This window comes from Neoarius graeffei, chromosome 2 (assembly GCF_027579695.1).
Source record: "Neoarius graeffei isolate fNeoGra1 chromosome 2, fNeoGra1.pri, whole genome shotgun sequence".
Taxonomy (NCBI): Eukaryota; Metazoa; Chordata; class Actinopteri; order Siluriformes; family Ariidae; genus Neoarius; species Neoarius graeffei.
In genome coordinates, this window is record NC_083570.1 from 58,801,362 (window position 1) to 58,817,474 (window position 16,113).

The 16,113-nt window shown below is 42.3% G+C and overlaps 1 protein-coding gene across 2 annotated transcripts in view; it reads left to right on the forward strand.

The window, feature by feature from the left end:
* Positions 1-214: 214 nt before the first annotated feature.
* adpgk (ADP-dependent glucokinase) overlaps positions 215-16,113 on the forward strand; it is a 28,048-nt gene continuing 12,149 nt past the window's right edge. For both annotated transcript variants that reach the window (XM_060914554.1, XM_060914555.1), the window contains exons 1-6: positions 215-304; positions 2,837-3,073; positions 5,500-5,725; positions 13,417-13,479; positions 13,688-13,808; positions 14,009-14,205. In XM_060914554.1, the coding sequence (XP_060770537.1) occupies positions 2,853-3,073; positions 5,500-5,725; positions 13,417-13,479; positions 13,688-13,808; positions 14,009-14,205 (828 nt within the window). In that variant the 5' untranslated portion in view covers positions 215-304; positions 2,837-2,852. The remainder of the gene's footprint in view (positions 305-2,836; positions 3,074-5,499; positions 5,726-13,416; positions 13,480-13,687; positions 13,809-14,008; positions 14,206-16,113) is intronic.

Genomic DNA, 16,113 nt, shown 5'->3' on the forward strand with positions numbered 1-16,113 from the left:
TCATTTAAATAACGTGCATGTGTACTGAGGGGTTACTGGGATTAGTTTTCCAGTTAAACTGCTGCACCGCCAATTTCGGTTTGAGTTTAGACATTATAGTTTACTTCCTATAAGGCGATGATGCGATTCAGCAACCTGCAGTACGGCGGGGAATGAGAGGAAATTGCGTATCTCTGTTTGTAACCACGTCTCGCTACGCAGAAACACTAAAGTCGCCGAGTCTTTCTACGTTTCCGACGTGGCGCCGGAGCTCATTCAGCAGCCAGCTTCATTCACAACCCTGGCTTTCATACTCATCTCTCAGGTCAGTGTGGACTGTATTTATACATTTCACAGAAAGAAAACAAAACCTTCTTGGATATTGTACTTTATTGCTATTTTATTGTTAGCTAGCTATCCAAACATCAAGCTAACGCTAGCTCGGTGAGTGTATTAGTGCTGGGAGGCAGCTAGCCTGCTTGTTTATTCTTTAGGGAAAACTTGATATGCAGGGAGGTCATGGTTATACTGTACAGTTTAAACATTTGATACACTACCGTTCAAAAGTTTGGGGTCACTTTGAAATGTCCTTATTTTTGAAAGAAAAGCACTGTTCTTTTCAATGAAGATCACTTTAAACTAATCAGAAATGCACTCTATACATTGCTAATGGGGTAAATGACTATTCTAGCTGCTGGTTTTTGGTGCAATATCTCCATAGGTGTATAGAGGCCCATTTCCAGCAACTCTCACTCCAGTGTTCTAATGGTACAATGTGTTTGCTCATTGCCTCAGAAGGCTAATGGAGGATTAGAAAACCCTTGTACAATCATGTTAGCACAGCTGAAAACAGTTGAGCTCTTTAGAGAAGCTATAAAACTGACCTTCCTTTCAGCAGATTGAGTTTCTGGAGCATCACATTTGTGGGGTCGATTAAATGCTCAAAATGGCCAGAAAAATGTCTTTCTATTCATTTTATAACTTCTCATCTCATTGGCCAGAAAATGCCAATAAAAGATGCGTTATGGATGTGACAGAAAAAGTATCACTTTTCTTGGGTGACTGTACATTTTTATCAAACTCTGTGAAATTGTAAACCTAATGTCGAAATGGAGATATCCATTTGATAGAGGGGTCCAAGGTGAATATTAAAAAATCTTTGTTTAAAATATTTTGTATTTCATGCAGAGTTTCGGAAGGAAAAGTCAGCGTTATGGATGTGACGAAATTCCGTTATGGATGTGACGCGTCTGAAATAGACATGGCATATGTTTAGAAAATCAGCAATTTAACCACCATAACCCTTTGAAAAACTCTAAATATCAGCTAAAACTATCAAAGTTCTTAAATAATATTTAGGATGGCTATTGTTTTGCTGTTTTGTGGATTTTAGCATACATTTCTGTGGCTTGTGGCAATAATATAGAATTGTACATGATCAAAGTTGATTTTAGCTTGGGGTTTACATTATAAGAAAGAAAGACTGACAGTGACATATTAGGTGATCAAAATATTTATTTATTTATTTATTTATTTATTTTGTTTAGTTTGAAATTTGGGATCTCCTGTGAGGTTGACATTTACATGGAATTGCCCACATAGACACAGACAACCATTCACACTCACATTCACACCTACGGTCAATTTAGAGTCACCAGTTAACCTAACCTGCATGTCTTTGGACTGTGGGGGAAACCGGAGCACCCGGAGGAAACCCACGCGGACACGGGGAGAACATGCAAACTCCACACAGAAAGGCCCTCGTCGGCCACGGGGCTCGAACCCGGACCTTCTTGCTGTGAGGAGACAGCGCTAACCACTACACCACCGTGCCGCCCATTTTACAACTTATGGTGGTGAATAAAAGTGTGACTTTTCATGGAAAACACAATTGTCTGGGTGACCCCAAACTTTTGAACGGTAGTGTATTTAGCAAACTAGCTTCAAACACTTAACATAAAGATAGGTATTGGGTCAGAATGATGTTGAACAACTTGTAAGGTTGTGGTTTTTTTTTTTTAATAATAGCTTTTAACCACTCATTGAAACATACTCCACCATTTTTCAGCTGTATGAGGTGGTGTTTACATTAGACCGTATCCGTCTCATTTTCGTCGCGGATGCACTGTCCGTTCACATTAAAACGCCGGGAAACGACTCCACAGGCGGAACAACTTGAATCCGCCGGGGCCCACGTATTCAATCCATTACGTATCTGATCCGGTGCTGTGTAAACAATGAGAAACGAGGATACGCTGTGCTGAGCTCTAGCTGACGTCGTCATTGGACAACGTCACTGTGACATCCACCTTCCTGATTCGCTGGCGTTGGTCATGCCACGTTGGTCATGTGACGCGACTGCTGAAAAACGGCGTGGACTTTCACTTCCTGCTATTTGTCCCGAATCACTGCTCGTGCGCTATACTCGCGCGCTCTGTGAGCTGCGCAGGGCCGGAGTGCGCACCCTCCAGAGGGCACTCGCTGTTCAGGGCGGAGTGATTTGGAGCGCAGGATGCCTGCGGAGCCGAGCGTATCCGTGTATTGGCGTTCCTGTGTGCACGCGAATCGTTTTAAAAACATTAATCTGATGATCCGCAGATACGGTCTAATGTAAACACCACCTGAGTTTCTTTAACTGTTGGTTTCAAGTTACTTTCAATTACTAGGTTGATGAACAGTTAATAAATCCATTTCCTTACACAGAAATATTTGGTAGTTTAAAGTTACTTCCAGTGAGTGAACAATGAACCTGTGACAAATAACATTCCCCTCCCCTTCATGTATTCAATTATACAAGAAAGTCTATACAAATACTCCTGTTGCGATTTGTTTCTGTGTTTGGCTGGTTATGTTCCAGACCCTTCGCTTGAACCATGTGGAGGAAGGCTGCTCTAGTGGCGTTGCTGGCCCTTGCACTAGGTTACCTCTATCACACAAACCCCAAGCTTCAGGAGCAGGCTTTACATCTCATCACCCAGTCATTATTCTCCTCGCAGCATGAACATAGTACTGCAAACCTGGAAGAAACCATCTCCCGTGCCTGGGACGCCCTCATCACTGTACCTGCAAGACAATGGGGTCGAATAGCGGTTGGGTGAGTGAGTCTCTGTGACCTGAATAAATAAGTAGATTTTAATTATCATCATAAACATAACCTACTTTAATTGACATGCTCGGATGTTGTCCGTCCATCCATCCGCTATCGGTAGCTGCTTATCCTGTTCTACAGGGTCGCAGGCAAGCTGGAGCCTATCCCAGCTGACTACGGGTGAAAGGCGGGGTACACCCTGGACAAGTCGCCAGGCCATCACAGGGCTGCCACATAGACACAGACAACCATTCACACTCACATTCACACCTACGCTCAATTTAGAGTCACCAGTTAACCTAACCTGCATGTCTTTGGACTGTGGGGGAAACCGGAGCACCTGGAGGAAACCCACGCAGACACGGGGAGAACATGCAAACTCCGCACAGAAAGGCCCTTGTTGGCCACGGGGCTCGAACCCAGGACCACCTTGCTGTGAGGCGACAGTGCTAACCACTACACCACTTTGGGATCAGGAATCATGAAGAGCAAAATGTTTTCACAAGACAGTGATGCACTACATTTTTTTTTTTTTTATTTAAATGCACAAGCATGTTCTCTACAGTTTTATTTTTAGTGAGAAGACATGAACAGTGATCAAATGGGTGGTTTTTTTTTTTTATATACGTTGTCACTATCTCAGTAAAACCATCACAACTGGAAGTAAACTAACAGTAGGAACACCAGCGCAGAATGACTGATATGAGGTGAAAAATCACGAAAAAGTAAACTGCTGTTTAAAAAAAAAAAAGTGGTATATTGGATGGATCCAACAACGTTTAGTGAACATGTACTGTTATATATCATACTGTATATCATTCATATGGAAAAAGAAAGTCATTGTTTGATAGAAAACATGGATTAAAACTTTAAGTGGCTGCACACAGAATGTTGCCTTTGGAATATGACAGTCTTGGAGTCTTTTTGAGGAATCATTGGAAGTGATGTAGAAACTAGATACATTTATTTCACGAAAGATTCTGTCTTTTTAGTGAACGAGTCACTAAGGGGAATTTGTATGTCATTGCCACTTCCGTTTGTATCGTTTCTGCTGATGGGCTTCACAATTAACCACAGTTACACTGACTGACTCTGGCAGCAGTAGAACGGTTAGTAACCTTATATGGATTTATTTCAGGGTTCCTGCTGGCACTCGTCATTGACGAACATAATCCATCAGTGATGAAGAGAAAATTACTAGCAGTCGTCACGGTGATAAATGTATTTGTCATCATTATCATAAGTCGTCTCTTTTAGAAATCCCTTTCTAGAAAAGCCAGAGTGTAAACAATGAGCACGGGCTTGTGACCCAGTAAAATCTGACGACACATAATGACCAAATGAGCGCCAAGCTTTTGACCAATCGACGTGCGTCTTAATCGGCCTGGTGTGGTGGTGTAATTATCTCTGCGTGAACCGAACGATGGCGCAGTCTAAGCTGATGTTTTTTTGGCGGGCTTCTTCAAGCACTGAAGGTGATTTCAGGGTGGAAACAGCCCCGGGGGCTGGCACACTCGGAGCCCCGACTGTCCCCGAGCACATCGGATGGCGTCAGTAATGCAGGGGTCTTTTTAGAATAAAAAAAAAAGTGCTGTTGGCTGGCAAGCAACTGAAGCGCTTTGTTTCAGGCAGTGTGGTGTGTTGCGTTCCCGTGGCGAATGTATGATGTAAAACAGTATCATTCTGCGTTTGGTTCATCAATCAATGGGAAAATCGGATTCCTTCACTGTTGGTTGTTCCAAGATTCTTCTCAACTCTGTTCAATTGTAAATCAAGTTGTGTTTTGAAGTAAAGGCTAAAGGGAGTCCGAATACATCTTTTGAATAATTTCATGCTAAAATAACCTTCAGTAAGCTCAAACTACAGAGGTTTATTTTAGCTTGATGATGCACAGGGCGCCCAAAATCAAGTCTTTCTTATTAGAGGCTGGAGTGGAGCCCAAATTTTATATGTAATGGAAAGGCCTAGCTGTATCTGTACAAATGTTTGAATTATGCCAGTTTGGTTAGTATAAACCTGTATTAAGTCCACTTTGATAAGTCAGTAACTAAGAAAAAATACAGACAAAGTGAAGAATACTTCTTCGGCTTGATTTTTCAAGGAAAAATTGGAGAATATTTTTCAGAATCTGGGGGGAGGGAGACCCTGTATTCATCAAAAAAGTACAAACCACCGCACTCCATTTCCAAACAGATCCGTAACATAGTGATCAAACAGAAACTCTAGTTTGCTTTATGTTATACATGTATCGGTCATGTGGTTTGGGGTTTTTTTTGGTTTTTTTAAACCAACATCCTTTAATTGTGTAAGCTGCGTTTGCTGTTGCATTTAGCTAAACTGAGCCAAATGACTCAAGTAACTGAAAAGAGTCAAAACATTTTGACTCGTTTCAGAACAGCAGCTCAGCCTCGATCTCTGGTTTCCTTCCTCAGGGTAAATGCCTGTATTGACGTCGTGGTGTCAGGTGTCAATTTGCTCCAGGCGTTGGCTCTTGACCCAGGGTCTGGACATGACCATGATGTGTTGCACTCCAAAGAGGACCTAAAAGAGACCTTCATTCACTACATGGAAAGAGGAGCAGCTGCAGAACGTTTCTTCGCAGATAAAGAAGTCTTCCAACAGATCGCAAGAGCCGCTGCTGAATATCCTGGTGCTCAGGTACAGTGTGTCGGCTTTTGGGTTGAGGTTTTGTTGTTATGTAGCCAGTGATTTTAGCAGAGGCGAGCAGAAACTGGCTGACCTGGAACATAAATTGCAAATAAATGAAGCCACTTTTTTTTGTCCTAATTGATTGGATCATTTGTTTCAATCTTCTGGGACCTGTGACACCACAGAGACGTGGGCAATTTTTCAGCAGACAGGCCAAAATGAGGAAATTATTAAGACTACCGTAACTTGTCAGCTCAGTGATGTTGCTAAAGTAAGGAATCCAAGGTAAAATGTACTGAAAACCATATTTAAAAATCACCCCAATTATGCAATGTTGCTTCAGAGAAATCTTAGTTTGAATTTTAAGAAATGAAAGTTTTTTTTTTTTTCCTGATGTAATTCCGTTCCTGACTTTTCTTTCCTCATAAAAGATTCTGCGTTCAGAGAAAAATTGGCTATGCTTTTTTTAGGGGCAAAAGATGCCCCATACAGTGTGTGAATTTTATTTAATGCCATTATCTTGAGTACTGCAACTTAAAAAGTTACCACGTTTTGCTGTGAATGTAATTCCATTACCGAAGAACTACCCAGGTATTTTAAGAGATCTGAACAGATTTTTTTTTATTAATAGCTGCCAAAATGTGAGGAGAACTATGCTGCAGTGCAAAAACGTCTGACCTGTCTAATGCTACGTTTACATTAGACCGTATCTGTCTCGTTTTCTTCGCGGATGCACTGTCCATTTACATTAAACCGCCGGGAAACGGGAATCCGCCAGGGTCCACGTATTCAATCCAGATCGTGTCAGCTCCGGTGCTGTGTAAACATTGAGAATACGCGGATACGCTGTGCTGAGTTCTAGCTGGCGTCTCATTGGACAACGTCACTGTGACATCCACCTTCCTGATTCGCTGGCGTTGGTCATGTGACGCGACTGCTGAAAAACGGCGCGGACTTCCGCCTTGTATCACCTTTCATTAAAGAGTATAAAAGTATGAAAATACTGCAAATACTGATGCAAATACTGCCCATTGTGTAGTTATGATTGTCTTTAGGCTTGCCATCCTTCCACTTGCAAGTGGTAAGTGATATGCGCTGGGATCACACACACAGCGGCTCAGTCCCGAATCACAGCTTGTGCACTTCACTCGCGCGCTGTGTGAGCTGCGCAGGGCCGGAGTGCGCACCCTCCAGAGGGCACTCGCTGTTCAGGGCGGAGTGATTTGGAGCGCAGGATGCCTGCGGAGCCGAGCGTATCCGTGTATTGGCGTTGCTGTGTGCACGCAAATCGTGTATTGGTGTTGCTGTGTGCACGCTAATCGTTTTAAAAACGTTAATCTGATGATCCGCTGATACGGTCTAATGTAAACATGGGCTAAGTGTCAAATAACAGTACAGTCATACCAGGTTTCATAACGGATCAGCAGTAAAACGTAAGCGTAGCAATAAGGTTTACAGAGAAACAGCTATTTATCAGCTATGACTGTACTACAGTTGTGTAATGACTGGCCTTTGTTTTGCTTCTGAATGGTGATAACTTTTTTACTCTTACCATAGAGTCAACAAGGATTACTGCGAATCGATTCACGTAAGGCTTGATAGTGCAAAAAACCCCAAGCATCCTGCTTGTATACTCTATGTGTAGCTGAACCCAGTACATATACACATATTAAACATGTTTGGGACCTGTAAGAAAGTGCTCCCTCACAAGAGCTGACAGTTTAAATATTGAACGAAGGCCGACTCCAGGGAGGATTAAGTTTCTGTGTCAGATTTAATTCTGCTTCATTGACAGTAATTAATATTTTCAGCAGCCGGCTTGAGTCAGACTTGCGCTTGCATTACTCCATATGCATTTGTGTTTTGGCTCACTCATGACCTCTTCAGCTTGGAAGGTTTGAATCAGTTATTCACAGTGCATTCTGGTCATGGGTAATAAGATACAGCCCCCTCCAAAATTATTGGACCGACAAGGCCAATTCTTTTGTTTTTGCTATACGGTGAAGAAATTTGGGTTTGAAATGAAAGATACAGTGGTGCTTGAAAATTTGCAAACCCTTTAGAATTTTCTATATTTCCGCATAAATATGACCTAAAACATCAGATTTTCACACAAGTCCTAAAAGTAGATAAAGAGAACCCAGTTAAACAAATGACACAAAAATATTATACTTGGTCATTTATTTATTGAGGAAAATGATCCAATATTACATATCTGTGAGTGGCAAAAGTATGTGAACCTCTAGGATTAGCAGTTAATTTGAAGGTGAAATTAGAGTCAGGTGTTTTCAATCAATGGGATGACAATCAGGTGTGAGTGGGCACCCTGTTTTATTTAAAGAACAGGGATCTATCAAAGTCTGATCTTCACAACACATGTTTGTGGAAGTGTATCATGGCACGAACAAAGGAGATTTCTGAGGACCTCAGAAAAAGCGTTGTTGATGCTCATCAGGCTGGAAAAGGTTACAAAACCATCTCTAAAGAGTTTGGACTCCACCAATCCACAGTCGACAGACTGTGTACAAATGGAGGAAATTTAAGGCCATTGTTACCCTCCCCAGGAGTGGTCGACCAACAAAGATCACTCCAAGAGCAAGGCGTGTAATAGTCGGCAAGGTCACAAAGGACCCCAGGGTAACTTTTAAGCAACTGAAGGCCTCTCTCACATTGGCTAATGTTAATGTTCATGAGTCCACCATCAGGAGAACATTGAACAACAATGGTGTGCATGGCAGGGTTGCAAAGAGAAAGCCACTGCTCTTCAAAAAGAACATTGCTGCTCATCTGCAGTTTGCTAAAGATCATGTGGACAAGCCAGAAGGCTATTGGAAAAATGTTTTGTGGACAGATGAGACCAAAATAGAACTTTTTGGATTAAATGATGAGCGTTATGTTTGGAGAAAGGAAAACACTGCATTCCAGCATAAGAACCTTATCCCGTCTGTGAAACATGGTGGTGGTAGTATCATGGTTTGGGCCTGTTTTGCTGCATCTGGGCCAGGACGGCTTGCCATCATGGATGGAACAATGAATTCTGAATTATACCAGCAAATTCTAAAGGAAAATGTCAGGACATCTGTCCATGAACTGAATCTCAAGAGAAAGTGGGTCATGCAGCAAGACAATGACCCTAAGTCGTTCTACCAAAGAATGGTTAAAGAAGAGTAAAGTTAATGTTTTGGAATGGCCAAGTCAAAGTCCTGACCTTAATCCAATCGAAATGTTGTGGAAGGACCTGAAGCGAGCAGTTCATGTGAGGAAACCCACCAACATCCCAGAGTTGAAGCTGTTCTGTACGGAGGAATGGGCTAAAATTCCTCCAAGCCGGTGTTCAGGACTGATCAACAGTTACCGGAAACGTTTCATCTCATCTCATTATCTGTAGCCGCTTTATCCTGTTCTACAGGGTCGCAGGCAAGCAGGAGCCTATCCCAGCTGACTATGGGCGAAAGGCGGGGTACACCCTGGACAAGTCGCCAGGTCATCACAGGGCTGACACACAGACAACCATTCACACTCACATTCACACCTACGGTCAATTTAGAGTCACCAGTTAACCTAACCTGCATGTCTTTGGACTGTGGGGGAAACCGGAGCACCCGGAGGAAACCCACGCGGACACGGGGAGAACGTGCAAACTCCACACAGAAAGGCCCTCGCCGGCCACGGGGCTCGAACCCGGACCTTCTTGCTGTGAGGCAACAGCGCTAACCACTACACCACCGTGCCGCCCCCGGAAACGTTTAGTTGCAGTTATTGCTGCACAAGGGGGTCACACCAGATACTGAAAGCAAAGGTTCACATACTTTTGCCACTCACAGATATGTAATATTGGATCATTTTCCTCAATAAATAAATGACCAAGTATAATATTTTTGTCTCATTTGTTTAACTGGGTTCTCTTTATCTACTTTTAGGACTTGTGTGAAAATCTGATGATGTTTTAGGTCATATTTATGCAGAAATATCGAAAATTCTAAAGGGTTCACAAACTTTCAAGCACCACTGTATATTTCTGTCTCTGTGATCATCCATTTTTTTTGCTGAGGAAAAGTATTGCAATAGATAGTCTTTAAGTAAATATCCCTCGTTTGCAATCACTGCATCAAGCTGGTGAAACACTGACCTCGCCAAACTGATGCATTCTTCTTTTGTGATGCTCTTCCAGGCTTATACTGCAGCTTTTCAGTTGTTGTTTGTTTTGGGGGTTGAGGTGAAATGCATGCTCAGTTGGGTTAAGGTCTGCTGATTGACTTGGCCAGTCTTCCAGATTATTTTTCCCCCATGATGAAGTCCTTTGCTGTGTTGGCAGCGTGTTTTGCATCATTCTCTTGCAGCATGATGAAGTTCCTCCCAATTAAACTGGATGCGTTTCTCTGTAAATTGGCACACAGAATGTTTCCGGAGACTTCTGAATCCATTCTGCTGCTCCCATCATGAGTTACGTGATCGATAAAGATTAGTGAGCCCGTTCCAGAAACAGCAGTGCAAACCCAAGCCATGACACTATCTCCACTGTGCTTCACTGATGTTCTTATACAAGATGCCTTTGTCACTGCACAAGTACAGTGAGATGTCATTTGGAACAAGCCAGCAGATGCTCAGTTAAATTTACTAAAGTAGAAAAGTATTTTTATGCCTCCGTCACCGTAAGGTGCAGGAGGCATTATGTTTTCGGGTTGTCCGTCTGTCCGTCCTGAAACCTTGTGAACGCGATATGTCAAAGGCTAATGAAAGGAATTTCACCAAACTTTCACCATTTGTGCGCTTTGGGGCAAACATGAACTGATTAGACCTTTTGATCTCAAAATCTAAGGTCAAGGTCGCTGTGAGGTCAAATGTCTGTCCGCAAACCTTGTGAACACAATATCTCAAAGGCAGATGAAAGGAATTTCACCAAACTTTCACCAGTCGTGTGCTTTGGGACAAACATGAACTGATTAGATTTTGAGATCAAAAGGTCTAAGGTCAAGGTCACTGAGGTCAAATGTCTGTCCGAAAACCTTGTGAACACAATATCTCCAAGGCTGATACAAGTAATTTCACCAGGTCAAGATTACTGTGAGGTCAAATGTCCATCCCCAAATCACAACTTAATAAGGCGTGTAGTCAACCGGGCGGAGGCATCCCCATCGACGCTGTTGGCGTCGAGTTCTATCTAGTTATAAGGCCATCCTTTAAAAAAAAATCCGTTTCCTGTCCACTGGGTGAGCAAAAAAATTTTCAGTCAGGAGGGAGGGATTTTTTTTTTTTTAATTTTTTTTTATTATATATGGATGGATGATAAATTGCAATGCTGTGTTTGCTTTTTCTTTCAGTACTTTTTTATTACAAAAGCAGACACATTTAATACAATATGACAGTTTAATCAACTGAAACTTGTACAAAAACTGTAAGTTAGCATTTTACATGCTGACTGCAACATTTGCAAAACTTTTACAAAGGTACTTAAAATGTCCGACACACGGACTTTTTGTAGTTCTAAATCGAGCGTTAGGCCTAGTTCGGATGAAATTACACTATTAAAATGATCACTGAATGATTTGTTTTTCTGAATCTTTACTATTTTGTTGTTCGCTAGAATACCATTTTGCGATTTCACACTTAAGCAAATGTTTGAAAACTCCGGATCCCCTTCCTTCATGGTGGCTGCCATTTTTTTGTGCTGCACGGCGCATGCACAGAGCTGATTCGACAGGGCTTTCCACAAGCGCCGGCTGCGGCCATGCAATTAAGTCCAGCCGGCTACTCTAATGACTATTATTTTTGTAGTCCACAGGCTCTAAATATTAATTTTCGATTTTAATAAAATTAAATGTTTATCTAACGGACTGACAATAATGTCAAACTGAACCGCACTCGGGGCGGCACGGTGGTGTAGTGGTTAGCGCTGTCGCCTCACAGCAAGAAGGTCCTGGGTTCGAGCCCCGGGGCCGGCGAGGGCCTTTCTGTGCGGAGTTTGCATGTTCTCCCCGTGTCCGCGTGGGTTTCCTCCGGGTGCTCCGCTTTTCCCCACAGTCCAAAGACATGCAGGTTAGGTTAACTGGTGACTGTAAAATTGACCGTAGGTGTGAATGGTTGTCTGTGTCTATGTGTCAGCCCTGTGATGACCTGGCGACTTGTCCAGGGTGTACCCCGCCTTTCGCCCGTAGTCAGCTGGGATAGGCTCCAGCTTGCCTGCGACCCTGTAGAAGGATAAAGCGGCTAGAGATGATGAATGAATGAATGAACCGCACTCATTTAAGTTGTGATTCGCGCTGTTTGTACCGATAATAACCACAAATTCCCCGCCGACTTCGTTGATCAGGGGAGAGTAACTCATTCGCGGCCCTGACATGCGGTGTGTGCGCGCACTCGGCGGAGGCAGTATGAGCCTTAGTGGAAAGCCCTGGGAATGCGTAAATGTCAAGTTCGAGTTTAGATTTACGAGCCCCAAAAAAATGTCAAAACCGGCGTTAAAAAAAAAATTTCACCCGCACAAACGGCACTCACCCGACCGGTGGACCGGAAACAGAACATTTTTTAATAATGGCCTAAAAGGTATAAAAATACTTCAATAAAAAAGGAATACAAACAAATATACACAGTAAACTATTGAGGTAGAACAGAGTTATTGAGAAAACAGAATTGTTGAGGTAATATGTACAAACGAAGGAGTAAGATTATGTATGTAATAAAGTGTATGAGTATTGCACATAGAGGAATATTGTACGAGTATGTTATTGCACTAGTGTTGATCTAGTAATGTACAGCACGTAATGTACAGAACCGGTCAAATGCCATGGGCTGTACTGCACAGTAGTATAGCAGCAGTGAGCGAGTGGAGGTGTGCTGTTCAGACCTGTGGATTAGTCTGGGGGGGAGTGAGGTGCTATGAGTTCAGTAGTATGATCACTATGGGGTAAAAACTATTCCTCAGCCAGGTTGTGCAGGCGTACAGAGTTCTGTAGCACTTTCTAGATGGCAGAGGGGTAAAGAGTCCAACCCATCCTGGACACGGGTCCTTGATAATGTTTAAGGCTCTGCGGGTGCACCGGATGTGATGGATTTCTTCCAGTGATGGAAGTGGAGTGCCTGTGATCCGCTGAGCTGTTTTTGTGATGCGCCACTGTATGTTTCGAATCATGAGCTCAGTTTCCTTTGCCTGGTTGATGTCTGATTGTGAGTGCATCAGTGGTTTCCTTCTTTTTCGGGATATTTCTAATTGCATTGGCTATGCCCAATGCTTCTGCAACGACTCTAATCAATTTTCCCTCTTTTTTTTTTTTTGTCCTAGAGACAGCTCTCTGGTCTTCATGTTGGCTTGTTTTTGTTTATTTTAAACAACAAACGCAGTCTTCACAGGTGAAACGCAGCTTAGACATTCAGAGCCATTGTTTAAAACAATCAATCTAACAGGACACACCTGAGCGATGTGTTCCAGTATTTCTGATCACTTGAAAAATGGGTGGGTTCAAACAAAACGCAACAGGTTCTACTTGTTTAACCCATCTACATGTAAAAATCAGGAAATGAAAGCTCAAATTCTGATCTGTTGTCTCATTCATCTTTTGAACTCCAACCCGAATGTCTTCAGTATATAGCAAAGACAACAGAATTGCTATTATCGTTCAAATCCTTTTTGAGAGGACTGTATCTCTGTGGGTGATGGACGTTGTTTCGTATTCAATGGCTTCTCCATTTCTTGTCTCCTGTAGGTGTATGTGGGAGGAAATGCTGCTCTGATTGGCCAGAAACTCGCCTCTTTTCCAGAGCTGGTGGTGAGTTCTGTGGGTTATCGGTCAGCAGTGAATCATTGACAGCGTAGCGTGTCTTATTCTGCTAACTGCTACCATTAGTGTGCTTGTCAGTTCCTCATCTGATTATTATACCTGGTTTGTGACTCAGGTTTTTTAGTTTAAAAAGTCGTGTTCATGCAGTAAGACATACCTCATTGTGCAAAACATATGTTTATTGGTTTTCCCTTAGGTTCTTTTGTGTGGTCCTATCGGGCCGAAGTTGCATGAACTCCTGGATGAACAGATAGTAGTTCCACCACAGTCACTGCAGGAGACTGATGAGTATCACCTCATCCTTGAGTACAAGGCAGGTCAGGATAGATTCCTCTTTCACTCTATGCATGACAAGAAGTCTCCTACAGATAATGCAGTAGTGTTTTTGTTTTATAAAAACAGTTTAGTTTAAAATTGCTTATGAACATATATATGATGTGTTCTCACCATAATGATGGTTTTGTTAATTGGACTCTGAAAGCTAAAGTCAGCTCTTTGTGTGCATGCGCATGTTTAGGGGAGAAGTGGGGATCGAGTCAGGCCCCTCAAGCCAATCGCTTCATCTTCTCTCATGATGTGTCCAATGGGGAGATGAGCACTTTGGAGACCTTTGTGGCCAGTCTGGAGGAGTTTCAGCCCGGACTGGTGGTGCTGTCCGGACTCCACATGATGGAGGGAATGGGCCGTGAGCTCTGGGAGGACCGACTCAAAGAGGTGTGCTGTACATTTGAACTAAAATACCCTGTTTATATTACAGCCCCGATTCCAAAAAAGCTGGGACAAAGTACAAATTGTAAATAAAAACGGAATGCAATAATTTACAAATCTCAAAAACTGATATTCTATTCACAATAGAACATAGACAACATATCAAATGTCGAAAGTGAGACATTTTGAAATTTCATGCCAAATATTGGCTCATTTGAAATTTCATGACAGCAACACATCTCAAAAAAGTTGGGACAGGGGCAATAAGAGGCTGGAAAAGTTAAAGGTACAAAAAAGGAACAGCTGGAGGACCAAATTGCAACTCATTAGGTCAATTGGCAATAGGTCATTAACATGACTGGGTATAAAAAGAGCATCTTGGAGTGGCAGCGGCTCTCAGAAGTAAAGATGGGAAGAGGATCACCAATCCCCCTAATTCTGCGCCAACAAATAGTGGAGCAATATCAGAAAGGAGTTCGACAGTGTAAAATTGCAAAGAGTTTGAACATCTCATCATCTACAGTGCATAATATCATCAAAAGATTCAGAGAATCTGGAAGAATCTGTGTGCGTAAGGGTCAAGGCTGGAAAACCATACTGGGTGTCCGTGATCTTCGGGCCCTTAGACGGCACTGCATCACATACAGGCATGCTTCTGTATTGGAAATCACAAAATGGGCTCAGGAATATTTCCAGAGAACATTATCTGTGAACACAATTCACCGTGCCATCCGCCGTTGCCAGCTAAAACTCTGTAGTTCAAAGAAGAAGCCGTATCTAAACACGATCCAGCAGCGCAGACGTCTTCTCTGGGCCAAGGCTCATTTAAAATGGACTGTGGCAAAGTGGAAAACTGTTCTGTGGTCAGACGAATCAAAATGTGAAGTTCTTTATGGAAATCAGGGACGCCGTGTCATTCAGACTAAAGAGGAGAAGGACGACCCAAGTTGTTATCAGCGCTCAGTTCAGAAGCCTGCATCTCTGATGGTATGGGGTTGCATTAGTGCGTGTGGCATGGGCAGCTTACACATCTGGAAAGACCCCATCAATGCTGAAAGGTATATCCAGGTTCTAGAGCAACATATGCTCCCATCCAGACAACGTCTCTTTCAGGGAAGACCTTGCATTTTCCAACATGACAATGCCAAACCACATACTGCATCAATTACAGCATCATGGCTGCGTAGAAGAAGGGTCCGGGTACTGAACTGGCCAGCCTGCAGTCCAGATCTTTCACCCATAGAAAACATTTGGCGCATCATAAAACGGAAGATACGACAAAAAAGACCTAAGACAGTTGAGCAACTAGAATCCTACATTAGACAAGAATGGGTTAACATTCCTATCCCTAAACTTGAGCAACTTGTCTCCTCAGTCCCCAGACGTTTACAGACTGCTGTAAAGAGAAAAGGAGATGTCTCACAGTGGTAAACATGGCCTTGTCCCAACTTTTTTGAGATGTGTTGTCATGAAATTTAAAATCACCTAATTTTTCTCTTTAAATGATACATTTTCTCAGTTTAAACATTTGATATGTCATCTATGTTCTATTCTGAATAAAATATGGAATTTTGAAACTTCCACATCATTGCATTCCGTTTTTATTTACAATTTGTACTTCGTCCCAACTTTTTTGGAATCAGGGTTGTATATAATGCCTCTAGCACTAGGCATGAGACAATACGCTAAACCCACAATACCTGACGTATCACGATAAAGGCTTCACCAGATGATACTGACACAATAAAATATTATAATACATGTATTTTGTAGTGACAAGTTGAACCACTGCAATGTTATCAATACATTGTACTTTTTTTTTTTTAAAAAGTATATCAGGGTTTATAAGGTGTAATTTTCTCCTACTACTAATGTTATTTTAATGTTATTTTAATCTTTTTCAGTGTGATGTGT